This window comes from Podarcis pityusensis (assembly GCF_964106645.2).
Source record: "Podarcis pityusensis genome assembly, chromosome: 1".
Classification (NCBI taxonomy): domain Eukaryota; kingdom Metazoa; phylum Chordata; class Lepidosauria; order Squamata; family Lacertidae; genus Podarcis; species Podarcis pityusensis.
The window spans coordinates 106,915,710-106,942,871 of NC_138028.1; the positions used below are offsets into that span (position 1 = coordinate 106,915,710).

The 27,162-nt window shown below is 42.5% G+C and overlaps 2 protein-coding genes and 1 long non-coding RNA gene across 3 annotated transcripts in view; 2 read left to right on the plus strand and 1 right to left on the minus strand.

Moving 5' to 3' along the window:
• GALNT5 (polypeptide N-acetylgalactosaminyltransferase 5) overlaps nucleotides 1-11,118 on the plus strand; it is a 38,531-nt gene extending 27,413 nt beyond the window's left edge. Inside the window, exons 9-10 of the mRNA XM_081006545.1 lie at nucleotides 10-171; nucleotides 7,437-11,118. Of these exons, the coding sequence (XP_080862671.1) occupies nucleotides 10-171; nucleotides 7,437-7,577 (303 nt within the window). The 3' untranslated portion in view covers nucleotides 7,578-11,118. The remainder of the gene's footprint in view (nucleotides 1-9; nucleotides 172-7,436) is intronic.
• A 2,280-nt stretch (nucleotides 11,119-13,398) lies between these two features.
• Nucleotides 13,399-26,040, minus strand: ERMN (ermin). Its single transcript, XM_081009077.1, has 3 exons — nucleotides 25,443-26,040; nucleotides 24,569-24,649; nucleotides 13,399-16,561 (listed from the first exon to the last, which is right to left on the minus strand). Exons 1-3 carry the CDS (start codon nucleotides 25,684-25,686, stop codon nucleotides 16,080-16,082), a joined length of 807 nt encoding a protein of 268 aa, XP_080865203.1. The 5' UTR covers nucleotides 25,687-26,040; the 3' UTR covers nucleotides 13,399-16,079.
• Nucleotides 22,096-27,162, plus strand: part of LOC308479457 — a 65,936-nt gene continuing 60,869 nt past the window's right edge. The window contains exon 1 of the long non-coding RNA XR_013987678.1: nucleotides 22,096-22,844. This is a non-coding gene — a long non-coding RNA (uncharacterized lncRNA). The remainder of the gene's footprint in view (nucleotides 22,845-27,162) is intronic.

Consider the following 27,162-nt stretch of genomic DNA (forward strand, 5'->3'; position numbering starts at 1 on the left):
CATGCGCAGAACCAGAAGTTCAACTATACTTGGCTGAGATTGATCCAGCACGGAGACTCCTGTGTAGCAGTGACTGATGCGGAAGGAACACCGGGCCTGCACCCTTGCGATAAACGAAACAATAGCCTGAAATGGTTGCATAAATCACTAGTGGCTTTTCATCCAGAACTCGTAAGTGCAGCATTTGCAAAGGGCTCCTCCTCCTCCCTCCCAGCTCCCTTTGCTGTGGCCAAACTGGAACCGGTGCAAAACAAAGGGAGCCTTTTTTCTCATTTCCATTTGTATGGGGGCATGTGAGAGGCATTTGTCATTCAAGTAAAGAAAGGGTTTGTGCAGGCGTTAACTTTTAGCTATATTTGATGAATCGAAGGGCATTTTTTAGTTATTTCCATATGTTTATCCTTCCCTTCCTCCAAGGGGTTCGGGGTGGTCACATAGTTCTGTTTTATCAACCCATTCTCTACTCACAACAGCCCTGTGAGGTAGGTTAGGCTGAGAGATGATGGCTGCAGTGAGTGAGCATTCTGGCAGAATATGGGTTTCTCTGGTCCTTAGCCCAACACGCTTAAGCCAGGGGTGACAGACCTGTTGGCTGTCAAGGGCTGCAGTCCACCAGGGTCAATCAACCGTGGCACATTGTGGCAGTGGGAAAGACGGAAGCCAAAAGTGGACAGGACACGCCCTTTCCCCCCACCCTCTTTTTACACCAATTCCCTCCTTCCTCTACGCCTAGTAGCCTGGTACAGGCAGGGGTGTAGATTGCTTTTGTCAGTTGTCCAGATTTGCCACTTGCAGAAGGCTTTCCTTCTCTCCTTTGATCACTCCATTCATTTCAGCTCTCCCCCCCCCCTGCAATTTCCCCTCTGGGCTCCCCCCACCTATATGAAATTAAGTTGAGGGCTGCATATGGCCCTCAGGTTGCTCACCTGTGCTCTAATCATGCAACCACACAGGGTGTAGCAAGCTTACATACTTAAACTTCCAGTCCGTACAAACGAATCAAAGTAGACAGGGTCACGCTGTGGCCTAAACCACTGAGCCTCTTGGACTTGCTGATCAGAAGGTTGGCGGTTTGAATCCCTGCGACGGGGTTGGCAGGAGCTCCCATTTCTCCATCCCAGCTCCTGCCAACCTAGCAGTTTGAAAGCACGCCAGTGCAAGTAGATAAATAGATACCACTGCGGTGGGAAGTTAAACAGCGTCTGTGCACTCTGGTCTCCGTCACAGTGTTCCGTTGTGCCAGACGTGGCCTGGAAAGCTGTCTGTGAACAAGAGCTAGCTCCCTCGGCCTGAAAGCGAGATGAGCACTGCACTGCACAGTCACCTTTGACTGGACTTAACCGTCCAGGGGTCCTTTACCTTTATCTTTATATGTGTGTGTTTGTGAGTGTGTGAAAGAGAGAGAGAAAGAGAGACAACAGAAGGAATCATTGGAACTTTTTCGAGCAGGTGCGTTTCTTAAGCCCCAAGTCCTGTTTCTCCACTGAGACATACGTGCAGGCCAATGAATTTGTGGGATTTCTCCAAAAGCTTCCTTGGGTCGCAAAATCAGCACAAGTCTTGAGGCAAAGGTCTGAAACCAGGTGGCTATAAAAATAACAGGTTGGGTTCAGACTATAAGTGAGTTGTGCTGGAGTCCCATTGAAGTGACTAACGTAAGTCATGTGTCTCCCCCTGTGTTGTATTGTGTCCACCACCCACCACCCTGCAATCCAATTCCATCAGCAGAACCCTTGTTTCAACACTGGCAATGAAACAACATCCTCTGCTGCAGGTGAGGCAGCTGGGTAGTTTAGAAGTTAGAGAATAGGCTAGTTTAAGGGACTCAAGGGAAATGGTTGGGGGACTGTCCCCCTCCCCACGCCACCTGAGGCAATAACCTCACACTGCCCTGGGTGCTGGGGGTAGTTTTCTATTTTAAGACCTCAACTTTGCCTTACTAAGTACTGTGATTTCAGTTTCTCACAGATCTTCCTTCCAGGGTGGTCATCCATACATCATAGAAACACTTTGCAGTGATAAAGAATAGATTCTCTAAACTGTCCTGGTGCAAAAATCAATCTAATGACTGTATTTAAAACACGAACACCAAAATCGTTTGCAGCCTCCTCAGCTATAGCTTCTAGAAATAATTCTAAAGGCTTTTTTTTAAAAAAAGAAAAAAGAAAAAAGGACCAAGGTAAATTAAAATGATTTTCCCTATCTGAAAGAAGCTGATTTTTAGCAGGTCCTTTCAAGACTTTGGGGTGGGGGCTGTTGAGAGGGAAGAATAGCAATTATAGGAGCTGATCGATAATCTTGTACAAGATCCTGACATTGTGACTCTTTCCATTTGTTCCTCCTTTGCCAATCTTGGTTCAAAACCTCCTAAAAAGTGAAAATACTCTTTTTTTTTAGGCTAAGACATGAAAAAGCATATGAAAAATGAGCAGCCATTTAAGCTACCAGATAGCTTGTCAGGTACCACTGACATTCTTTGATCTACCTCTGAACTATGGGCCTTAAAACAGATTGGACCTTCCACAATATAGAAAGTTGTGTTTCCCTTCTTCTTCTTCTTCTTCTTCTTCTTCTTCTTCTTCTTCTTCTTCTTCTTCTTCTTCTTCTTCTTCTTTTTGCTAAATTGTAATACCCAGTTCAGCACAATTGGATATGGGCAATTGCACCTGTACAAAACTAAGCCAGCAGCAAGTTTGAGCCGTACAATTTTATCCGCCAAGGTAAAAGATCAGATTAGTTTTTTTATGAAAGCTTTGGAGGGCAGGCTGGCCCTGTGGGAGCCTAAAGTTATTGCCGTCACTTGAAACCAAAAGATGGATTTATTTTCTACAAAGCTAAGGGCTGTCCTCTGCAGGCTCGTCTTGTACCGGCACTGTTCAGAATGAATAAAAATCGTCCACAGCACAGCCTGTTCTTTGGGGGTAATCAGGAAGCAAACCTGTACCTTTTGGAAGCTTTTGGTGTTCTCATTTGTACATTTCAGCTTACGTTGGAGTACAAAGAGGGGGATTTGAGCATACAGCTCCTATGTTCGTCAGTTCTGCCACAGGTACTCTGCAGTTGTACATGCATAGGCACCCCCAGGTGATCAGGACTCCCGATTGTACAGGGCTACTTACTGCATGACATTTCTATATGCACACAGCTGTATGTGCATGGGTGCTCTTTTTCAGAAGTCCTGTGCAATGCATGACTGTCATGGGTGGAGCCAGTGCGGCGCAGTGATGTTCGCCCAGATCTGGCAGCTGAATATATATACACATGGAGCAATGCATGGAGTTTATTGATTGATTTATAGCCCATCTTCTCCTCCCAAGGAACTCCCAAGGCTGCATACATAGAATAATGGAATCGCAGAGTTGAGAGGGACCCCGAGGGGTCATCTAGTCCAACCCCCTGCAATGCACATATCTCAACCAAAGCATCCATAACTGGTGGCCGCCCAATCTCTGCTTAAAAACCTCCAGTGAAGGAGGTTGGACCCTCCAAGGATTCTCTCCTCCTCTTGTAATCTCCACAACAACCCTGTGACGTAGCTTAGGCTAAGAGGCAATGCCTGGGTCAAGGTCACCCAGTGAACCTCATTTGAACCCTGGTCTTCCTTCCAGGTCCTAGCTCGACACTCCAACCACTAAGCCGCACTTGCATGAGGGTCCATGAACTGGGTTTTTAAAATTGCCACCACTATCATCACATTAATAGTAATAGTAATAATTCATTATTTATACCCCGCCCATCTGGCTGGGTTTCTCTAGCCGCACTGGGCGGCTCCCAACAGAATAGCAAAAATAGAATCAAACAGTTAAAACTTCCCTAAACATTACCGCCCATGCAATCCGCATGGGCATCCTTGTGTGAAATGAATGGAGGCTGTTCAAGAGCACTGGTGGAACTGCTCAAATTGATTTCATTGGAACACGACAACTTCACGGTGGATGGTGCTTTGTGGTCCTAGGCTTCCAAAACAGCAGGCAGTGCAACAGAGCTGAGTTGAAGATGGCAAATCTAAATGCAGGTGTGAAAACTAAGAACCACTCTCAAACCCTTCCACTCTCAAAAACCGGGAATGGGCTTTTGGTGGCCTGCATACGGTCACATCCCAGTGTGCATTTGTTGGCACAACTACAGCGCTATTCCTAAAGGATATATTAGCCTCGAGTTTTCCTTAAATGGGTTGTTCCTTAATGCTTTGTACAGTGGTACCTCAGGTTAAGAACTTAATTCATTCTGGAGGTCCATTCTTAACCTGAAGCACCACTTTAGCTAATGGGGCTTCCCGCTGCCACTGTGCCACCGCCGCACAATTTCTGTTTTTATCCTGAAGCAAAGTTCTTAACCTGAGGAACTATTTCCTGGGTTAGCGGGAGTCTGTAACCTGAATCGTCTGTAACCCGAGGTACCACTGTATTTACTAAAGTACAGTAGTGAAGTGAATAGAACCTGTAGACATTTTGGAATCTATAGAGGGCGTTTTCCAGAAAACAAACAAAGGTCTTTTGAGAGAGCAGATCCAAAGATTGAAATGATGGGAAATTTTCCTGGGTTTCTACCAAATGTCAGCTCTTCAAGAATATTCCGTCATTGCTAAGACAGCTATGTACTGAAGATGGCATATTGACATAATCTCATTTTCCCCCCAATCAACCATATTCATGACTAGATAGAAATCAAATAGAAAAGAACTTTCCCAGCTAAAAACGTATTGTGGAGTGTGTCCATTGTACTATAGGCTTTCCCTCCCCTAAAAGAGCCTTTGTCATTAATTCGTTAACAAGATTACCATTTTATGATTTGTTACTCTACACTAAGGTAGCAAAAGGAAACAGCTCTGGACAAATCCACAGAGCAGTTTACTTTGCTTTTTGATCAGTGTAGTGCTTGCTGTCTCTGCTTTCAGATAATGGCTGTAGCTTCCTCTGTACTAAAACACAGAACTCCATGGGCACAAAACTCCTATCCTGTGGACTCCACCCACATCAGCTTCTCATGACGGGCTTTATTAAACCAAAAAGGCTAATTGGACAGCGTCTGAAGGATTTAGAGCAACAGAACAATCTGGCCATTATAAAGAAATTCTGTCCTTGGTATGCCTCCCCCCCTCCCCTTCTCAGTTTGATTCCCTGGCACCATATTTGTATAAATTACCGGTAACTATCCCAAAATACAGGTGTGCCTTCACACTGGCCAGATTGGATGTGATGCCCTCTGCTGTACTTGAGGGCAGATACCAAAAGATTCCAACTGAGAAACAACCTGTGGAGATGGTAATCTGGAAACAGTGGCTCATGTTCTCCTGTCCTGTCCCCTTTATAAAGATCTGAGGAATGAGATCATTACCCCACTCTTACTTACCATCCCAGGCCGCCCATTTGAGGCCACATTGTTCTTTCTATAACAGATCAAAATGATCAGACAACAGCAAAGGTTGCTAGGTTTATCGAGGGTGCAGTGAGATTAAGGGCCACTATCTGAACGATAATCTTGGCCATTTGATTGCCCTTTTTACCCATTGCTGTCTTTTTTATTTGTATATATTGCTTGTTTTATGTTGCTATGGCCGTTGGCTAATGCGAATAAAGTTTAACTACTACTCCATGGGCACAAATAGGATGAAACTTTAGCATGAATCTACCATGATGCACACTTACTGAAACAATACGTAAACCAAAACGCAGCTATCCTTTGCAATTTGCACTTCTCTGAATTGTGCAATGCAGTTCTCCAACAGCAACAGAAAATGCGCACAAAGATGCATACGTTAGGGTAAACTGTGCTTAAAAATGCAGGTATTAGTGAAAATAACATTAAAATGCATTATATTAGCAAAAATTGCAAACAATGTGTATTGAGCAAAATTATATACAAATGTGTGTCTGTTATGAGAAACGTGAACAAAAACGCTGGCATATTTTTGTGAGCGCTTTTAAAAAAAATCTCAGACTGATGCAGAAATGTGGGAAACTGAACTTAAGGCTGGAAAAACAAGAAACCCAAATTGACAAATTTGTCCCTGATTGCAGGCAGAATGAACCATGAAAGTTATGCCTAACAAGGAACGAACAGCTCTTGCTGACTTGTGTATTCTTCTGCATTTTGCCAGTCATGTGTAGTTTAAAGACACATGATGCAACATCATCAATTTAAAAAAATCCCCTGCCCTTTGCAAGGAGCAGCCAGTAGAGTTGATCAGAGGTAGAGAAAACACTGAGCGCAATTGCATTATAATACCAGCATGTGTTGACCAATCCTGGAGTACTGTACTGGCTGATACCTGGACATGTGAACTGACTCATTGATGAATGTTTTACCTGAAGAGCTCTGTCTCTGATGTCAGATATACAGTGGCTGATTCACACATGAAAATCCATCGTTAGGTATTGCAGTCATCACATATGCATGTGTAAACCAAAGGCTATGATACTGGGTATACTACGGTCATGTAAGAAAAAGAGTAAATTTTGTGAATGTCTGAAAACACAGATACACCACTGAAGTGTGACTATCAACATTTACGTTTAAGTGTCTGGAAAATGGGCAAATGCCTGTTGTCTAATTTTTAGGCAATCCTAAAATTCAGCTAGCATTTTCAGCGTTGTAAACATCAACATTCACCAGATTGTGAATAATCGCTATAGCATATATGTCAAGATAATAGTATTTCTACCGCCTACCCCCCCCCAACAATACATTTGCTGTTTCAATCAAATGATGCTTCAAAATATTAACCTGAATTTCTCAAAATTCAGCCTAGAGCAGCCTTCAATATAACGGTACTCTGCCTCATGAAAGATAGCTAAATGCAAAATAACCAGAATAGGATCCCCGCTCATTCAAAACTTCTCACGATTTCATAATCCAGTTCTGTATCCCAGCCCTTTGGATTTAATTAACAAATTACCCAATCCACTTCCCATCATGCTATGTGTCTGTCTACTTCATCAGCTGAGACATAATGCGATATGAAAGGCAGGATCTCCTGCCATAAGTCATCCTATATTGCAAATGCCATCTGGGATTATTTCCTTTGCAGGGTAATTGTCATTCAGGCAGCAAGAGTTCTGCTCGTTGCATTTTCAAAGAACTGGAAAGCCATGTGGCACAGAGGGTGCAGCCAAGTTGCGGTTTGAGAACAGGTGGAAATATTGAGCACTGTCCAACATCCCCATTCAGCTTATAAATGCATACCAGCCTCCGCCAACCTGGTGTCTTCCAGATGGTATCAGCCAACGGTCGGTTGTTGAAGGATCAATAATACATATTGAGCAGAAGCAGCTAGGGCGGTCCTTCCCTAGTCCCATGTAAAAATAAAATAAAATAAATAAACCTTTATTGTCACTACACCACCTGTGTACAGTGAAATTAAATTAAATAGCAGTTTATCAGTTTGCTACTTGCAGCCCATTGCCCATACCTTCTCTCTCTCCCTCTCTTTCCAGATGGATCACATTGTCTTGGAACACCTTCCTCGGGCCACGTGTTTGGAAGTGGATCGGTCTCAGAAAGCCCTGAGGGCCGGCGTTTGTTCCTCCTCCAATCTTTATCAGAAGTGGCAGTTTGGAAATTATTATGCTGCCTGAAGAGGAAGACGAGCAAACCGGACAGAAGAGTCGCTTTGTAATCCGATGAATCTGAAAGCGGCAGCTGTGGAACTTCCGATAGCAGCGAGCGATAAACTCCGATCTCCCTCCCAAACCGCAGTCGGAACCCGACACTTTGGAAGAAGCATATGGCCAGATCAGAAGATGGAGCGAGAGCGCGGCTGGTTTGATGCAGCTTAATGACACACGGCCGGCACGTTGGCAGGGGAGGAAATCACCAGGAAAAAAATTACCAAACTTCTTCCTGCCTTAGAGGGTTTACCTGCTTGGCACTGTTACATTTCTGGTTTGGTTTTGGTTTTTTTTACAGGAGCATTATGGAGATTCCACTTCACAAGTTTCACTCTTCTCCCTATTTCAAAAAATCTTTTGGAAACCTTGAGATTCATATATCTCGAATCTGCATCCCAAAATGTGTGGCCTGTGAGTATAGAAGTTGACAGCTGTCCGATTTGATTGGTAGTGGCTGCCAGGTGAATGGCCAGGCTGCACTTTGAGGTCGTGGCAAAAGTCTGACTTTATTACGTGTGTGGAGGTGGCAGGAGTTTGAAAATGTCTTACGGGGCAAGCCCTCTTGCTGTCACTTCCAAGAAGCTTTGGGGACAAACTCGGGCTAAAACAGTCCAGATTAGAGAGATCAGATGCACAGTCTATAAGCTCTAAGTGGCACAGTGCAGCAACAGATTCAGCATATGTGCACAGTAGGGATTTTCAGGTGCCTTCCTTTTTTACACATCTAGTCTATGTGCATGGGGGAAAGTGCGACTTCGCCCTGACCAGCAAGCCAATGCGCTCAAGTGATACATTTCATAAACAAATTCCCAACATCCATGTACTCAGAGGGATGCCAAAAAAAGAGTTCCCATGTGTCCATAGGTGATCGAGGTAATTGGGAACCTTCTGATCCGAGGAGCTGTCTCGTGTATGCGCCCCTTCAGAGAAATTCCACTGAACATGTGAATGTCAGCATTTAGACCAGTGGGTCATGGCCCTGCATCTCCCTCCTCACGTAGGCTATCTTGGGTATTGTTGGAGAATGACAGCCATTGTTAAGTCGCTTCTGTAACTTCGCGGGCCTGAGCCCTCAAACCATTTATTTCAGAGCAGTGCCCTCTGAGCAACTTGAAAGGTAACTGCTGAAGGACCACATAAACTTCAGATGGCCATAGTCTTCAGGAGCCACAAAGGCCGTGGGGCTACTCTGGAGTAAGAAGCGTCCTTTGCCTCGGAGCATTGCCCTGAAGCTGTACCTCACAATACAAGCTTTGATGACAGCCGAGCTTTCATCATCCGTGATGTTTACAGCCTTTTACAAGTCTGTTTTATGTCCAAGAGAGCCTCTGTATAATGTTGCCGCGACATCGCATATCAGCACTGACAATGTTTGGCAAGCTGAACCTGCCAAAATATTGATTTGCCTAACAGACTTCACAGTCAGCTTCATTCCCAACTGTCTTTCTGAGTCTCTCCTCCCCACCCTCCACCCCCCCCAGCACCCTCCAGTATTGTTGCCCTGTAGTTGCCATCAGAAAAATTACACAGATGTTGTCTGAACACTCATGTTTTATCAAGAGCATGAATTTCATTGCATTCTGTGCGCTGACATTCCATCATTTGTCATTTAGCAGGCACGGAGTGGCCATATGTCACAGTCACATTGCATTTCCCCTCGTGCCATTTGCAAAACGTTTGCGTCCACCCTGGCTTCGCTTATGCTTTAAAAAAGCATATTGGGTGAACCTTCTGGACTCTCGACACACACAAAAATCTACAACATTGAGTACTGTGGAACACTGCCCAAATAGGCTTTTCTTGCAGGAACAACCACGCCAAGCTATATATTTAAAAATCATAATTATATTTTGAGCTCCTGGAACCCAAAACCTAAGAACATGTTCCCAAAGCATTCCTCCATCCTGATATCCCCAGACAGAAAACCATTGCAACTTCCAAAAATGCAGATGGTTTCAACGATGCAGATGGAAATGACTTCGAATAAAGAGCATCCGCCATTTACATTGGACCCGATTTCGTGGCTAGAGCAAGTCTTTTACAGGTAGGCCTCTGCCGTCGCCTGTTTTGCAGCCATGCACAGCCTTGACTTGCTTGGTTCTGGAAGGTGGGAAAGGCACTCCGCTATAGATTTTCAAACTTTTTAAAAATAAAAATGCTGTATTTGCAAGCAATAACATGGGTGCAAAAAGCTAGGAACCCAATACTCGCTGGTTGCTAGATTGCAGAAGAAGGCAGGAAGCGTATGGCGGGGAGGGGTTAGGAGAAAACAGATGAATAAACACTGCTATTTTGACACAGGAATAGTATGTGTTTGGGGGGGGGAATAAGTGAAATGTTCTGCTGTGTAATACTTGTCTGTCCATACTACTACCATCAACCCAGTATCTGGGCTAGCACTGCCGGCTTTAATAATACACTCCAAAGAGGTGATTAGTGCTTGATCATCAGCTCATTCAGCTGCACACCCAGCCTCAATCCAGTCTGAATCCCCACTGAAATTTCAATGCAATTGCTCCTTCTGTTCCAGTAGAACTTACGCTCAGCTAATTTTTCTCTGGACTGGGCCGCGTTTCCCACCCCACTGCCAAGAGTCACATGTGCAACGCAGTACAGCATCCACCCATTTGTGGTTTTTTTTCAGAAAAGGAGCATGCCAAAGCTTCTTCCATGCACCACTTTCCCAGTAGCACGGTGTGTGTGTGAAGCGATCTTGAGATGAAAGAGTCCCATCTTCTTAAGGAGCGTCCTGTTATTTAAAGGATAGTACTTAGCTGAACTAAGATGGTAATGAGCAGGGCAAGGCAGCATATCTGTGCTCCTCTTTCCTCTCCGCCTACATGACCTTCAAGGCAATTACTGCCTAACCACTTAAGGAAACTTGAACATTACTCTTACATTGCTGGAGCAGCACAAGGAGGTGCATTAGTGACCAAAATCTGACCCTACCAGTCGTTTTAGCATTTTATATACTGTCATAAATTTGATCCAGATGTAATTTAATGATGGATCCTGTATATGTTTCATTCTCAAAGTTAAATTTAATTTGCTTGATTTTGTTATTGGGGGTTGGGAGGAAGGAACCTCAATTTGCATCCAATGAAAAAAAAAACCTTATGCAATGACTTTGAATGCACTTGTCCACTGTGAATTTTAACTATGTCCTATGCAATGTATATAGCTCAGAGATGAACTCACATTGATAAATGAGCTAAAAGAGTGGTGACTTAATTCATTTTTTTTAATTAAAAAAAAAGCTGTATATATATTTTAAAAATGTGAGCTGATGTCTTTTATATAATAGAATTTGTGGGTTTTAAAATATATATGTAATTACTTCCTTCCTGTCTGGCGTTTGTATTGTACCCTTATCTGTAGGTAGCAGTAATGCGCTCACCTGGTGGTTTTTTTGTTTGTTTTTTAAACATAGCTTTTATGCATTTCAGACAAAAAATGTTATTTACACATGGAAAATTCTTATTAAAAATCTGACATAATTTTTTACAAACATTGTCTCACTGCATCTGTCAACAGTTTTCCTTTAATAGCAGTGGAATCCGCATAAGCCTGGAATCTGCTAAGGTAAGCCCAATACAGAAAGCCCATTTTTTAACTTGAATTACAGTGGTACCTCGGGTTACATACGCTTCAGGTTACAGACTCTGCTAACCCAGAAATAGTGCCTCGGGTTAAGAACTTTGCTTCAGGATGAGAATAGAAATTGTGCTCCGGCGGCGCGGCGGCAGCAGGAGGCCCCATTAGCTAAAGTGGTGCTTCAGGTTAAGAACAGTTTCGGGTTAAGAACGGACCTTCAGAATGAATTAAGTACATAACCAGAGCTACGTACACATAAAAACCCTCTGCACTGAGAACATTCTTGGCAACCCTGACCATCACATTGCTACCCATAAGGACTACAACCTTGTCCAGATTGCCCAGATGGCAGTTGCCACTATGTTTGTTTGTGTTTGCGTATGTTTCTCTCAGGGAGGTTCCTATGTCTTAATAACTGCATGACAGACATAAATTCAACAGGTCCAGCTTTCCTATGTAAAAGCAAAATCTGCAAATTCACTTTTTGGGGGAGGCGGTGTCAAACTAAACAATCAATTTTTATAAAAAAAACAAAAAACATTTATCAGGAACATTTCATGAGCTATGCTTTAATTTTCTCCCAAATATTTAACCCAAAGAGGGTTTTGTAAAAATAAAAATGAGATATCTCCCCCCCCCCCCCGTTTCTAGTTAAATCAGAATTACACACATCCTTGTTCACACTACAATCCCAGAAGGAATTAGGTTTTGAATATGAAATGTCCAGGATTTGTCTTTTATCTTCTGGGAGGGCGTTCATAACAAAAACCATACTACTATAACTCGGGAAGAGGAGACATCCTTTGAATGTACACAGACCAGAGGGCAAATAAACAACTTCCATTGGAACAATGAGGTTAGTGTTTGGGTTGTACAATACAGAACTGTCTTTCCCCCCTCCCAGTTAGAAAATAAAGAAAGGCCTTGTATGATGAACAACAAAAAATCTCAAACAATATTTGATCCTGCCAGAAATGTGAAACATCAAAGAACTCTTTAGTACTGCAGTAACATAAGCTCCCAGTTCCAGACCCTCACAGATTTCACTGCAGCCCAGGCTTCCCTGCCCCATACCCCTTTCTTTTTTTACAGAAGGGAGAAGTGACTGCAAGGAAAATCTGGAAGGGAAAGGGGTTAAGCACCACCACTGCCCTTACCCTTCCTCTGCTCCTGATTTCAGTTCCCAGTGGCTTTTTCCCTAATTAAATTTTGAATATTTAATTTTAATATTAGAAAGGGGCAGTCGAGAGAACTCCAGATGATCTGCCATTAATATTTTGCACGTTTGTTTTTTTAAATTTAAAAGTATTTATAAAGCCCTTAATATAATTGTTATTTTTAAGCTGTGCACAATAGTACGAATCAGCATAAAGCCTGAGAAATCATATAAAAACAGTGATCCGGTGGTACAGGGCCCAATCTTATGATCAAGGAAAGCCTGCACACAATACATTTTTTGCAAGACATATGAAGCAAATAGTTGATGCTGCTTCTTGTATGGAAGAGGGAAGGACATTCTCCAAAGAGCAGCAGCAGCAGAAAATGCCTTGTTTTCAGGTCACTGTCCTGTGATATTCTTTAAAGTGCGGTGCCATGAATAAAAACCCCTGAACTTACAGGTCTAATATAGGGGCAGGCAGTGATTCACAAAACTTTTGACTAGTAACTATTCTGCAACCAGTGCGATTCTCTCAAGCACAGCTATAAATATGTTTGCATCTTGGCTCTCCACTCCACAACTTGGCCACGGTGTTCTGCACTAGCTGCAGTTTCTGTACCAGTTTCAAGGGAAGCTCAACACAGAGCGTGTTACAGTAGTCCAGTTGAGATGTTACCATCACATGACTCATAATAGCCAATACATCCCTGTCCGGGAAAGGGCATAGCTGGCATACCAACTGAAATTGATAATGGGTGCTCCTTGCCACTGAAGTCACCTGGGTGTCCAATGAAAGAAGTGAATGTAGGAATGCCTCCGAACTACATACCTCTTCCCTCAGAAAGAGCGTACCTCTCTCCCTAATTCTCAGACCACATAACCACTCATTGAAAATGTCTAGTCATGGCAAGATTCATCCTTAGTTTGTTGGTTGGCCCTCATCCAGCTACCAGAATGTCACCATTTCACCATGTTGAATCATACCAATGGTCACTGATTTTATATATCTGAAAAGTAATGAACAGGAAACTCAAGTATTTAACAAGGAACTTTATTTGAACCATGCAGTTCTTAACAATGATGTTAAAAATGCCTGTTGCTCTCAGTTTCGATTCCTTGCTTGGCGCTCCCCAGACTTGCCATAAAACCACCCACACAGAACATTTTAATTCCTGTTCTTGGTTTTTGGTCACCTCACCAAAAAGTCACCTCACAATGGCTACCTCCCTGTCAGAATGGTCGTGTGAATCTGATAAGAGAATCTGTTTCAGAAGATGAATGTGGAAACGAAAAGTATCATAATTCTGGGTTTCTCAAAGCATTTGAAATCAAGGAACTGTCTTCAAAAGCATTATAATAGCCTCTAATTTCACCTCAGCCTGTTTATTCACCTGAGGTGCTTCCCTTAAGGTTAGTTCCCCACTTAACATTTCTCAGGAATGGACTCTTATTTTTTTTTTTATTCAGGCCATCTGTTAAACATGAAAGCCCTTTTATTTGTGCCAGTTCTATTAATTTTCCCCTTCTTATTGAGGAACTCTGTTGCTACTGGAAAACTTGCTATCTGCACTAACAAGAGCTGGTTCATTAAACAGTATCATCTGCAACAATTTGGATATGCAAATTTTCTCCCTGTTTTACTGGTTGGAAATGAACTTCAATGGGATTTTAAAGGGTTTTCAGTTGCCTTTCATTATACTAGCTAAAATATACAGATTGGAGGAGGAAGAAAAAGGAAGGCAAACCTATTCTCATTTTGCATCGCACAATCTCTCACTCAAACACACACACACACACACACACACACACACACACAGAGTTTATACCCAATGTGGTTTTTCAAAAAAAAGTTATAACAATATATCAACCAAAGAATGTTAACAACTGAAGTACATATATTTTAATACTGTAGTCATTTACAAACATGATGTTAACATTCAGTCTGTATATTAATTGATACTAGTATGCAGTGTTGATGTTCTCAGTTGCTGACTGGAATGTGATGGAACAATATTTGACAGACAAAATTGTGAGAACTAGTTTTGTGAGAATTGTGGACATACAGTTATTTATTTGTGAGATGAGTAAATCTGGTTCTAGTCTGGATTTCAAGTTTTTGAAATGTAAAACAGTGTTTCAGCCTTTTTATTAACAATTCATATGTTGCTAACAGTTCCAACACCGGAATCCAGAGGATTCACCATGTTCAGTGGGGTTTTCTCCCAAGAAAATGTGAAAAGTATTGCCACCTTAGTTTTAAAGTAGCTCCTGGACTCATTTTGTCAATGCCCATAATGAAAGACTAATACAACTAGCTGGTGCAAATGTATGCAGTTATTTTCTCTCAACACAGAATGATAGGATAGGAAAACAGACAGGAAGTGGGTTTCAAAGGTGGTGTAGTTCATGCTCACAGAACCCTTTAAAAACAGAGATCATAGCAATTGCAACGAGTTATAACTTTATTCTTCTAACGGTATCTTCAAGTCTACTCTATTTGTCAGGAAATCACCAGAATGGAGAAATATCTTGATTATTCTGTGTGTGTGCTTTAAAGAGATTACAAATTAGTCCAGGACTATCTAAAAGGTCACCAATGTTATGCCCATGTTGTGGCAGTGTGTCCTATGGCACCCACAAAAACGTCTTAATAAATATCCCCTCAAAAATGTTTCTTCTCCCTGCTCAGTTCCTGTTTGCACTGGCTCACATTGAACACACCCTCTTAAACATGTTTCCACATTTCACTGGATGCCAGGATTTGACACCCATCTTCCCATCTGTTCAGAACTGAGGAGAAATGCCAAGAGCTTCTCTCTGTGACAGTGGCTGATGTGCCTTCTCCACCCCACAGCTGTGAGGAGAGGCTCACACCATTTTGTGGTCCTGTCTGTTTCCTTCTCTTTTAGATGTGGAAGACATGCCCTCATAGCAGCAGTTTTGTGTTATGCCATTACCCCATGGCAGCCATTTTATGACTGGTGCCCACAACACTCTTTCAGTGTTCAAAATGTGCCTGCTGGCTGCCAAAGGTTAGTGTCCCCTAGCTGTTTCTTCCATTTCAGTACCAAAAAATGGATAGGGGGGATGGGAAACTATCTCTAAAATACCTTTTTCAATTGAGCTATGTTAAAGTTATTACACTGCTGATTTAAGTTAGTACATGTATTGTTGTGGTTACATTTCTGAGGTGCAGACAAATTGCACATACTAGCGCCAATCCAATGAAAGTTAGTTGTAATTTATGACTGCAATCCTAGAAACACTTGTGGGATTAAGTCCAGTTGAACTCAATGGGACTTACTTTTGAGCAGACATGCATCAGTCCCACCAAAAGCAGTAGGAGTGAAGTTAGTCATGACTAACTTGTTCTGTTAGTTTCAATGAGACTTCCAGCCCAAGTGTATCCACATGCTATGTACTCAGAAGCAAGTCCCCTAATAGTCCAACAGACAGTACTCCCAGATAACAATGCATAAACCTGCAGCCATGCAGTCCCATCCTCTGCATATCTATCTGGAAGTAAATGTGATCAATAGAGCTTGTTCCCAAACAGAAAGGGTGTATAGGGTTGTAGCCTTAGATTACAGGTAAGCTTAGGTTGGATCGAAGCTGCAAAATATATTTTGATAACTTGATATTACAGGTGGATAAATGTCTGGCATTGGGGAGGGGAGGAGAATCGTAGCATGCCCATCAAATCCTCTGCCTCAGTTTTATGAATGCATCATGGACTCAAATTCATCAATTCTCTGTTTAGTGTTTCCTTTCCGGATCTTCCGGTAAGATATTGTATTGTATCGAGAATAACTGTGCCTGGAGATATCATTTTTCTTCACCAAGCTCGGCTGCTCAGCAGGTTTCTCAGTCTGAGAGTTACAGCTGGCACTGGCAGAAAGGAAATCCTTGCTGCCGCTCTCCAGCCTCTTTTTATGTTTATCCTCATTGCTTTCCTTCTGCATTATTTCTTCAGTGCCATCGAAGTCTTCCTCTACCATGGTTTCATTTTCTTCTAGTTGCGTTTCCTTTTTCATTGGCTCCTTGGGTTCACTCAACTCCACCTCTTCCTGTTCCTCCTCCACCACCACCTCGTTAGTGCTGTAGACTTCTTCAGTCTGGGGTTCCTCCATCTTTCTTTCTTCCATCTTAGCTACTTTATGGTCTATAGTGCTCACAGGATGCTCCTCCTCATAAAAGCCTGTAACAGATAACAGTGGGGTTACAGTGCAGTAGAGCTAGGGTAAAAGTATGGTGGCAAGGAGGCTGAGATGCAAACCTGGGAAATCCCTTGTTTAAAGTTTGCCATTACCTCAGTAGGTGGCCCATGGGCATCCACTGTCTCTCAGCCATACTCACAACCTACCTGCTATTTAAGACTAATAATACTGACAGGCTTGGCGTGAGGAATACTGAGATAATATATGTGGAAGCAGAATCAGAAGAGGTTTTGTCTTTGTAAAAACTGAAGTACCAGTGCACATATTTTGATTAAAAAAAAATAGTGGGTGCCAGTACAAAATGGCTGCAATTGGCAGCAAAAAAAAGAGGCGATGGTACTTTGGACCAGTGAGTACTGTCACAAAAAAGCAACAACATCATCATCAACAACAACAATATTGTACTATAGAATAATGAGATTGTATGGCCATGGTCCACATACAACACCAGCATACTAAAGAGTCTACCAGTGCCCTACAGATCAATCTAAACATTCATAGGAGTGGGGAATGTTGTTCCCCCTTCTGCTTTTCATGCTTTTTCTGAAATATATAAAGTAACTGTGCCTACATTCCTATATACCAGGGCTGGGGGACCTGCTTGACTACATCTCCCATCATCCCTGATCATGCTTGGCTGGTCTGATGGGAGTTTATAAGCAAATGGAGTAGAGACCCCATGCACTCTTCTCCACCATCCTTACCACCCTATTTTTCAACACTACTTCTAAGGAGGCCCAGTGGAGCGACTTGAATCCTGAAGCATGACCTCTCTAGCAATATGCTTGCACTAACAAATTGTTAGTGAGGCATCCATAAAAGGGAAAGAGGGACACAAGAAGGGCAGGAGTTTACCAGAAATGGATAACAAGAAATAGGAACTGTCCCCGGAGCAGATGGTCTTATCATCATTATTTTGCAAAAATTTATAACCATCTAATTTTCCCATTCCACCACCACCACACACAAACAAATTAGCAAGATAACTGAGGTGTAACATACAGTGCTTGAAAGCCTTGAAACAGATATTTACTAAACGTGGCACAGATTGCTATATTTTCTTGACTCAAAGCGCAACTGTCTGCAAACAGCCACTTTTCTCAACCTTCTTATTAGGGTAATATGCCTGGAATTTTTCAGACAATATCTGGTCAGTAGGGGGATTCTGAGAGGTCAGTAGGTGGAGTCCGGTATCTTTTTGACTGGTCAGGAAGTGGTACCATAGGAGAGCAGCCTAGTTTGATACTGGCTTGCTCAGCAAAATACCTGATATAGACTGACCACCTATGTATTCCCAACAAATAGAAATGCACCCCCCACCCAATAAAAGGACAAAAGATTATACGGATTTGTATAAAATAGGCTTATGCTAATTTATATGTTCAGGTGCACATTTAGAAATTACTATAATCGAAACAGAAGCGCCTTACACAGCGGGAAAGACTGTGATGACGTGACCTGTCTTGGCTGCTCAGTCTCCTGTTCTGGTGGTAACTGTTGATGGGCAAATGCTCGCCCTTCTTATGGTTCTTAACCTTGAAACGAGATTTAAATCATGCAGCCCTTCAAACCCAGGACTGTCCTCTGTAAGTAGGACACATGGTCACTCTATCCTGATATCTAACTGGGCAAACATACTGAATAAGCAGCAGACTATCCAACTCTTGGTTGGGCCTAGTAGTGTTACAGTGGCTTCAGTCCTTCCTGGAGAATCGGCCTCAGAAGGTGGTACTGAGAAGCTTATTTTCCACCCTCTGGCCAGTAGGCTATGGGGTGCCTGCTGGGAAAAATCATCTAGAGGTTTGAGTCATAGCAACATCAGCATATAGGTGACGGTCATTTCTACCTCTTGTTTCCAACTACTTGAAATTATTGAAAAGTGTGTGTGTGTGTGCACCCCACTGAAGTGCAGTGTGGCTTGCTAGATAGCTCAATGGTAGGATAGCCAGAGAAAGACATAGTATCCCATTCAATTGTCTACAGCAGGACCAGGGAATCTATGACCATCCCAATGTTGTTGGACTCTAACTCCCATCAGCCCCAGCCAACATGGCTAATGGTCAGGAATGATGGGAGTTGTGGTCCAAAAACATCTGGAAGGCCACAGGTTCCCCATCCCTACCCAAGAGTCCAGTCTGAATGAGAAAACACTAACATCTGGCTGTGGTTAAAGGAATGCCATATTGAAGATAACTATGCTAGGCCTTCTATTGTAGCGTCTTTCAAGATTTGCAGTATTTTGCCAAAGTCATAAAAGTTCAGTGCACTTCTGTAAGCTCTGCGGAGGGTGCGCACGCTGATAAAATAGCATCACTTTGTGCCCCTCTGTGTGGCACTGGATATTGATGGCTTTTGACATGTAATTAAAGTGGATCTAAATGTATGGAATGACTTGCCAACATTTGTTATGCAAAATCCAAATAACCGGTGTTAATGCGTTGTCAAGATTGTGAAATCGCACACTTAGCAGGCATAAAGCTATAAAAGCAAAAAAGCCTTCTCTTATCAAACTTGATTCAACCTGAACTATTGGGTCACATTTCTACAAGCTTCCTGCATGGATGTTCAAGGTGAGAAGGGATATCAAAAGCCCTTCCTAAAATAGTCACCAGAACATAGGCATACATGCAGCTTCGTGATACTCCTGGAGAAAATATTTAAAGGTGGAAGGAACCATAACCCACTTTGGGAGGGACATGGTAATTCAGTACCATCCCCTGTTTCACTTGTAATTTTCAAATAGGTCAGGCATCTATTTAAATTAATAGGAGTACCCAATGTGGTTTCAGTTGTGGGACTATACAATCCTACGCAAGTCTCACTGAACTTAATGGGACCTATATCCACATAAACATGTGCAGGGCTGAGCTGTATGACTAGCAGGAATGTCGCAACCCATGGAGAGCCACATAAAAAATGATGTTAGCAAAATTTGCCAGATTATTCTCTGGATGAAGAAGAGCTGTATGGGTCGGGGCAGAAACTCCTCATGGTATTTTTAGACTTCAGCCCTATACACTCTTACCTGGGAGTAGGTGCCAATGAACCAAAAAACCATAAAAGTTACTTCTGAGTAGACCTAGGCTGTGTACACACCATATATTTTAAAGAACATGGCTTTCCCCCAAAGCATCCTGGTATTCTGTAATTTAGCCCTCGCAGAGCTACAATTCCTAGCACCCTTTACAAACTACAGCTCTCAGAATTTATTGGGGGAAGCTGTGTGATTTAAATATGTTTTAAGTGTATGGTTTGCATGCAGCCATGCATACCATTGCACTGTTACTCATATTAGATAGAACTCAACATGGACAAGGAATGTGATCTGCAGATAGTTTCTCTGTAGAACTTATAATAAAGAAGAACTTTGCAAGTGTTGCATTCAAACAGGCAGCTATTGGAGTTTCCAAGTAGATTTTAAACAATTGGTTCATGCCCACTGGTTTTTAAAAAGTATTTTTGAACCATCTGCAGGGGGTTGGACTAGATGATCCTCAGGGTCCCTTCCAACTCTACAATTCTAGGGTTCTAAAGTGTGTTGTTTCAGATCTCTAGAAATATCACAAGCAAAGAGGCTGCCTATATCTGCAGGCTTCATGAGAATCTTGATCAGGCAAGTCACTCAGGTGCTTACCTCGCTCTTCCCATAAAAAGAGGCACTGATGATGCCATCTCCTGGACTAGGTACCCTTCCTGCCTTCATATGTCACCTTGGGAATGCAGACAAACACTAATAGTGTGCCTTTTCTGAGACTGGTGTTAGGTGTGAACACATATTGCAAGAGCACCATTTTCCCCCCAGCTTTGCCAGAATTGGGATCCTTAACGCTGTGCACAAAAACATAGGAAAGCAAAGGTTCTGGTGGTTCTGCTTAAATATTATCTTACTTCCATTTTGTGTTTCTAACTACAGCCCTCGTTGACCTTTCTCCCCTCATATAAGACATTGGTCCATAAAAGATGAGCAGAGTGGTTTTTGCTATCCTTGCTTAAATTGTTACACAAACTGCCACCAGGGAATCTAAAGTCAAGAGAACGGTAAATGGCAAATGTACCTTATATACATAGGCATGAACTGTCTAAACATTTGCCTCCTTCTGAAATATAAACTTTCTTAACAGAGCTGTGCCTATGCTAAGGAAACTGAGGGGCGCAGGGAGTATCCTCAAATAGAAGATAATGCACACCAGTTCAATACAAGCATGGACCTCACTCTGTTTAAATTCCTCCGCATAGTTAACAACTTCATGTGGGATTTTCTACAAGATCACAGCTGAATTCAGATTAACAATCAAGAGAATAACCTGAATCAGACAATTCCTTCACACAGGTCTGTATGCACCTGCCTACCAAACGATGCAACTTTGGTTGGAATGTAGAATCCAGTTTCAGTCCCTACCAGTGATCATCATCACTGTCCAAGCTGACCATACTGACCATCTGTTAGAAGTTGTGTGTAGAAAAGCAAATAGGATAGGTATCCATGCCCAAAGCCCCAGAAAAAGGAAACCAAATGTGCATCACACTCCATGGGATTCAATCCATCATATATATGTTTAGAAGCCTGTCGTCCCTTGTTTGTTGACAGCGATGGTGTTTGATCATTAAGTAGAAGCTCATGGGCAGTCAGACCACTTGCATGAATGAGTTCAAACCAGCCATAAAGGTTATGTATCATAGAAGACCATTTAACCATGTAGAGTATATATTGCTTGTCCGTAAGCATGAAATTTTGGCCACTCACTTTGCAACATGCTGCAGTTGCTGCTGTGTCCAGCTTCACACATGCAAAAGCAGCTGCATCATCGCAGCAAGTTAGAAGATATTGCAAGAGGCTAGGCTGCAGTTTCCATTATTAGCAGTTGCCACAGGTGGGAAGTGCCACACTCTACTGCAAGTGAAGTTATTACCTTAAAGATCATTTCTAAGGCCACAGCAGGCTCCAGATTTTTGTTTATTTGATGTGTTTTTTACATTCCCTCATCTCCACAGCAGGCTATGGCACCACACAAATCCAAGGATCATCAGTGACTGAGACTATATAAGGACACTGACGAACTGGAACGTGTCCAGAGGAGGGCAACCAAAATGGTCAAAGGCCTGGAAACGATGCCTTATGAGGAACGGCTAAGGGAGCTGGGCATGTTTAGCCTGGAGAAGAGGAGGTTAAGGGGTGATATGATAGCCATGTTCAAATATATAAAAGGATGTCACATAGAGGAGGGAGAAAGGTTGTTTTCTGCTGCTCCAGAGAAGCTGACACGGAGCAATGGATCCAAACTACAAGAAAGAAGATTCCACCTAAACATTAGGAAGAACTTCCTGACAGTAAGAGCTGTTCGACAGTGGAATTTGCTGCCAAGGAGTGTGGTGGAGTCTCCTTCTTTGGAGGTCTTTAAGCAGAGGCTTGACAACCATATGTCAGGAGTGCTCTGATGGTGTTTCCTGCTTGGCAGGGGGTTGGACTCGATGGCCCTTGTGGTCTCTTCCAACTCATGATTCTATGATTCTATATATAATGTTCTAGAAACTGCAAAAACTAAGCAAGAGCAGAACTTGGGTTGTCCATGAAACGTTGACCATTCAGCCTCCACACAAGTGTTTGTAATATGACAGGGTTATTAAACTGGAAGATATATAGGGTTCCTTAAGCAGAGACCTAAACACAGGTCTGCTGCAGGGATTTGCCCCTAGTCTAAGGGGAGAAAAGGGAGAACATTATCTGGATGTGGGGCTGTGTTTAAACAGGACACAATTAATTCACTGTGCCTGAACAGTACCTTAAATAGGAGACTACTGGTTATCCCCAATTCGGACTTTGTTTATTGCAGTATAGTCCCTTAACAGGGCTAGCCAAAGCCATTTTGCTTTCTGAGACAAAGGACAAAATGGCACCCTCCCCCATTCTACATGTAGAAGATTTGTCATGGGCCAGGAGTCAGCTTTGCCTGCTGAACAACAGCCTGAAGGGGGAGAAAGCGGAATGACTCCACCTGCAACTGATCAGCCTTCAAGGACACAGAGGAGGATGTGCTGATGAGAAGCAGCTGGCTTCAGGCTTCTTAAAGCAGAGCTTCCAGAAGCAGTCAGATACTGGTAACAGCACTTGGAATTCTTGGCCCTACCTTGCTGCTTCCTGGTTGTTTTGACCCTGGACCCTCTGATCATTGGATTCCCTGACTCCTGGACTGTCTGATCATATAAGATCGCTGTTCACCCGACCCTAGGACTAGACTAGACTTCAAATGCTGTCTCTGTCTCCAGGTAAGTACATCTCAGACTTTTGGCTTCCCACTCCATTGAGTTCTGCACATTGTTGCTCAGCAACAAAACTATAACAAGCTGACTGGTCTAGTAGTCAAATCTTATTTCCAGCCGTTGCAACAGAATATTTTTATTTATTTATCCTACCCTTACTCCCAAAGGGGTGCAGAGCAGGAAACAATAATAAAACATTTTTTTTAAATTAAACAAAATCCAAAAGTTAAAAACAGCTATCTCAGATTGCCATATATTTTTAAATAAAAAAAATCCTGACATCCGCAAAGTTGTTGAGCAAAATTTAGAGCTGCTTCCACTGCTATTTCCATCATGTTGCCATATATCCCGGTTTTCCTTGATTCACCAAAATTCCCCCTGATGCCATTTTTACGCCCCCAAAAAAGGACATGTCATGCCCTGCTCACGGTCCTGCCTTCTCTGCCAGGTTGCTGGCTGCTCCTTTAAAGGTTCTGACCTAAACATAAGAAAGGTCCTGCTGGACTGGGCAGCTCACAACCCTAGTAGCCATTGACGGCACCACTCTCCATGAATTGGTCTAACCCTCTTTTAAAGACATGTTTGTGAGACCTGAGTCTCACTATGGGCTGCCTTGAAGAGACTAACCCATCTATCATTGTGTAGTATTCTTTATTGTGCAACAAGTGCCCCGAGTTGTGTGCATGGCTACACAGCTAAGCAAGTAGCCATATGGATTGACCAAGCGCCACATTGCATATAGTCTCTTTGCATTACCCGAAGATAGGCAGGCTACATGATCATTTATACGGGTGTCGCACACTTGTCGCATTCGACTCCTCTCTGGCTTAATTGGTGCTTTAATGTTGTGACAAAATTCTCCATTCAACTTCTGCCTGTGGTGTCTTAAGTATTAATTAGGTTGAATTGGATAGGTAGTAAAAATGCTGTCTGCAATTTAGAGATAAAGTGCTTGTGCATGGGAGTTGGGGAGGGGAAGGTGTCAAATTTTACTTAATAGGTTTTATTGTGTGCTTGTACAATGCAGCGTGAATGCGGATATGTGTTGGCGGGAAAAGCCATTCTTCATGAGCTGAGCTCTCCAAAATACTGAGGTTTTAAGACTGGCAAGGTCACTTCTGATAAATGTGTAGATTATACCACCGACACCTTTCTGAAGCCAAGACAGCTGTAAAATTACTATCCTATTTCACCTAGACTGAAATCCGAAGCACAATGGAACTCGCATATAAGTAAATGTACATAGGAGTATGATCTAACTTGGTCCTAATTACTTTGCCTTTCCTAATGGAGTCTATTATTGCAGTCCAAACCATGATTTTAGAGAGATGGGTAGATAAAGAGAGCAGGTGCATAATATTTGTGAGCAAGAATGAATAAATGGGGGGGGGGGAGACAAATTACCCCTGCTGTGGGGCACAAATTTAGCTGTAGTCTTTCATCCATGCATCTCGTACCTGCACGTATCACTGACATCCTTCACTGGGATTTAATCCTGTATGCAAAGTTGGCTGTCGACCCTGAAGAAATAGCCACCAGTTTGAATATAAACTCATATTGAGTTGAGCTCTTATACCTAGACTAAATTAGCCTCAACTGATTTCCGTGAGAGAGACTTGTGCATGTGCTTAAGTGCCTCATTAAATTAAATTGGATCTTGGTTAGACCGTTAACAAAATCTGTGGCTTTCTTCCTACTTTTTAAAAAAGTAAGGCAGCTCTACTCCTCACCTTCTCTGGATTCTTCTTCCCAGCTTCTTGTCTCCTGGGAAAAGATGTCACTTTCTCTCTCCTTGTTTCCCTCTGGCTCTCCTTTAGAAGATACAAGACAGTGTAAAATTGACATCTCCTACAAAGTGTTTAGTGATTACAGCGGCAATTACTAATCTCTTCAGCCATATAGTGCAGCTTAAACCTTTCTGCCTGGAGTGATCTTTTCCCATTAGATTTTGATCTAGAGCCACTTGCAGCAGAAAATATGTGCCACAGCAATCAATGGACCAACTTCCAGTGAAATGGAATGTAATGCCTTCCCCTCAATTTTTCTTTTTTGGGAGGTACAGCAAACACTTAGAAGCAAATTCAACTGATAGAAATTAAAACTCAATTAAAATTAGAAAATCAGTGAAAGTTGCACACAATCCAGCCAAAGTTAAGCTACTTGAAACTGCATCGATTTCAACGACAGAATGTAGCACATGCTTAAATCTCTCTTGCTTATAATTCTCATTCATTTCACATCTCTCCCATTAAGGAGATTTAAAAGCACTTAACTTTGGCTAGATTGTGTTTAGAACTAGATCCACATTTGCTTTTTAAAAAAATGTATATCCATATCAATAATGGGACAGATCTTTTTTCTTTTTCTTTTCTTTTTTTGAGGGTCAGAGAAAATTTCAGAAAGTGTCAGTCACTGTTATTCATTCAACACAAAGGATTTCTAATCTTACAGACAGAAATAAAAAGAACGCTTTAAGAAAAACATTTAAAACACTTATATTTCTCACATTTCATGAAAAATAAAAAGATCTCAATATAATAAAGCATCTCACATCATTCCCAAGACCAAAAAAAGGGGGGGGGAATGCATAAGCTGGTTTTTTACCTTGAAGTTCCTTTATCCCAACTGAAATTTCGTATGGTGTGCTCTTTGCTAAATGTTTGCCTCCCCCTCGGTTTCCTTGTGCAAGTGGGGAACTGGGAATAGGCTCTGCGGTTTCGTAAGGAAATATCTCGACAGAATTTGCAATTTGATCAATAATATCAATGACCTGGAGCTGAGGTTTTTCAGAGGGCACGTTCCGATTATATTCTGACATGCTGGTTGGAACCTGGACATCTTCTGTCATGATTCCTGCAGTATCCAAGAGGTTCCTTGCGGATATGTGTCCAGAGATGATCTGGTATCCCAGAATCGCTGCAGAAATCAAACCATCCACAACTATCCCTCCCCCACCAAATAGATAGATATATTGAAGAGTCAACAAGCTTTCCGTCCTCCTGAAGTTGTTGCAGCCAAGCAGGGAATAATGTCAGGATTTGCCTTGGCTTTGTCAGAGGTCCCTTTCCAAGAGGCTTGTCCAATCAGCACTTTTCTTGCCACTTAGAGCCTTTCCCCGTTGCATAATAAAATGCACCATGTCAATTTACATAAACAAACAATCTACAAGCAACAAAGCTTTTTGTGCTGGCATGCAGGAGTGGGGCTTTCAGCATGTCAGCCTGGCAGTAATAAACAGAGATTGTTGTCCTTGTTGTCATAAATGGCCCTTTGTATGCCAGCCTTGTAACAGGAGTGGCGATTGTTCTAAATCTTTAATCCACACCAAGTGACTACCTTGAGTCACATTAGCTGTGAGTTAACCAGCTTAACATTCCCAAACAGGTTAAATGTTCTGCGTAAACCTTGAACCGCTCTTGTTCGGACAAAGAGTCCATTGGAAACTTGTTGAAAGTGGGAGGTGAGGGAGGTAGGATTGCATGCAATTTTGTCATTTTCAGCTATCCTCCTTCCAGATAGCTCGGTGTTCCATCTGCTGCCATCACACACCCACACCCACGGGCCCAATTATTTCCATTTTTAACCTGTCCTTACCCACAAAAGCTCATAGGTTGTTTTTCTTTTATTGCTTTAAAACAATTGATTTAAATTATATGCTAAAAGGATGGGCATCCAATGCTCCGAAGCAGAGGGATCTTTTAAGAATGACTTTAAATAAGAAATTTTGTCTGGTCCAGTTTTTCTTACTGGTTCAAGCATCACAGTTTGGCAAACGACAATTGTCTTTACCATAGGAAGAGCTCTGGTGGCTCAGTCCAAAGCCCAGCCTTTTATTCTCACAATGACCACAGTAAATAATAATAATAATAATAATAATAATAATAATTTTATTTTGTACCCAGCCACTCTGGGCAGCTGCCAGCAGATATAAAAACATAATAAATCATCAAACATTAAAAACTGCCCTATACAGTAAGGTAAAGGGACCCCTGACCGTTAGGTCCAGTCGTGGCTGACTCTGGGGTTGCGGCGCTCATCTCGCTTTATTGGCCGAGGGAGCCAGCGTACAGCTTCCGGGTCATGTGGCCAGCATGACTAAGCCACTTCTGGCGAATCAGAGCAGCGCACGGAAACACCATTTACCTTCCCACTGGAGCGGTACCTATTTATCTACTTGCACTTTGACGTGCTTTCGAACTGCTAGGTTGGCAGGAGCAGGGACCGAGCAACGGGAGCTCACCCCGTCACGGGGATTCGAACCGCCGACCTTCTGATCAGCAAGTCCTAGGCTCTGTGGTTTAACCCACAGCGCCACCTGTGTCCA

Bases quoted from the DNA above. Each gene is read 5' to 3' on its own strand.
- ERMN (XM_081009077.1), bottom strand. From the start codon at position 25,686: ATGACAGAAGATGTCCAGGTTCCAACCAGCATGTCAGAATATAATCGG. The intron at 24,650-25,442 runs GTAAAAAACCAG...TATCTTCTAAAG, and splicing joins TGGGATAAAGGAACTTCAAG to GAGAGCCAGAGGGAAACAAG. The intron at 16,562-24,568 runs GTGAGGAGTAGA...TATCTGTTACAG, and splicing joins GGAAGAAGAATCCAGAGAAG to GCTTTTATGAGGAGGAGCAT.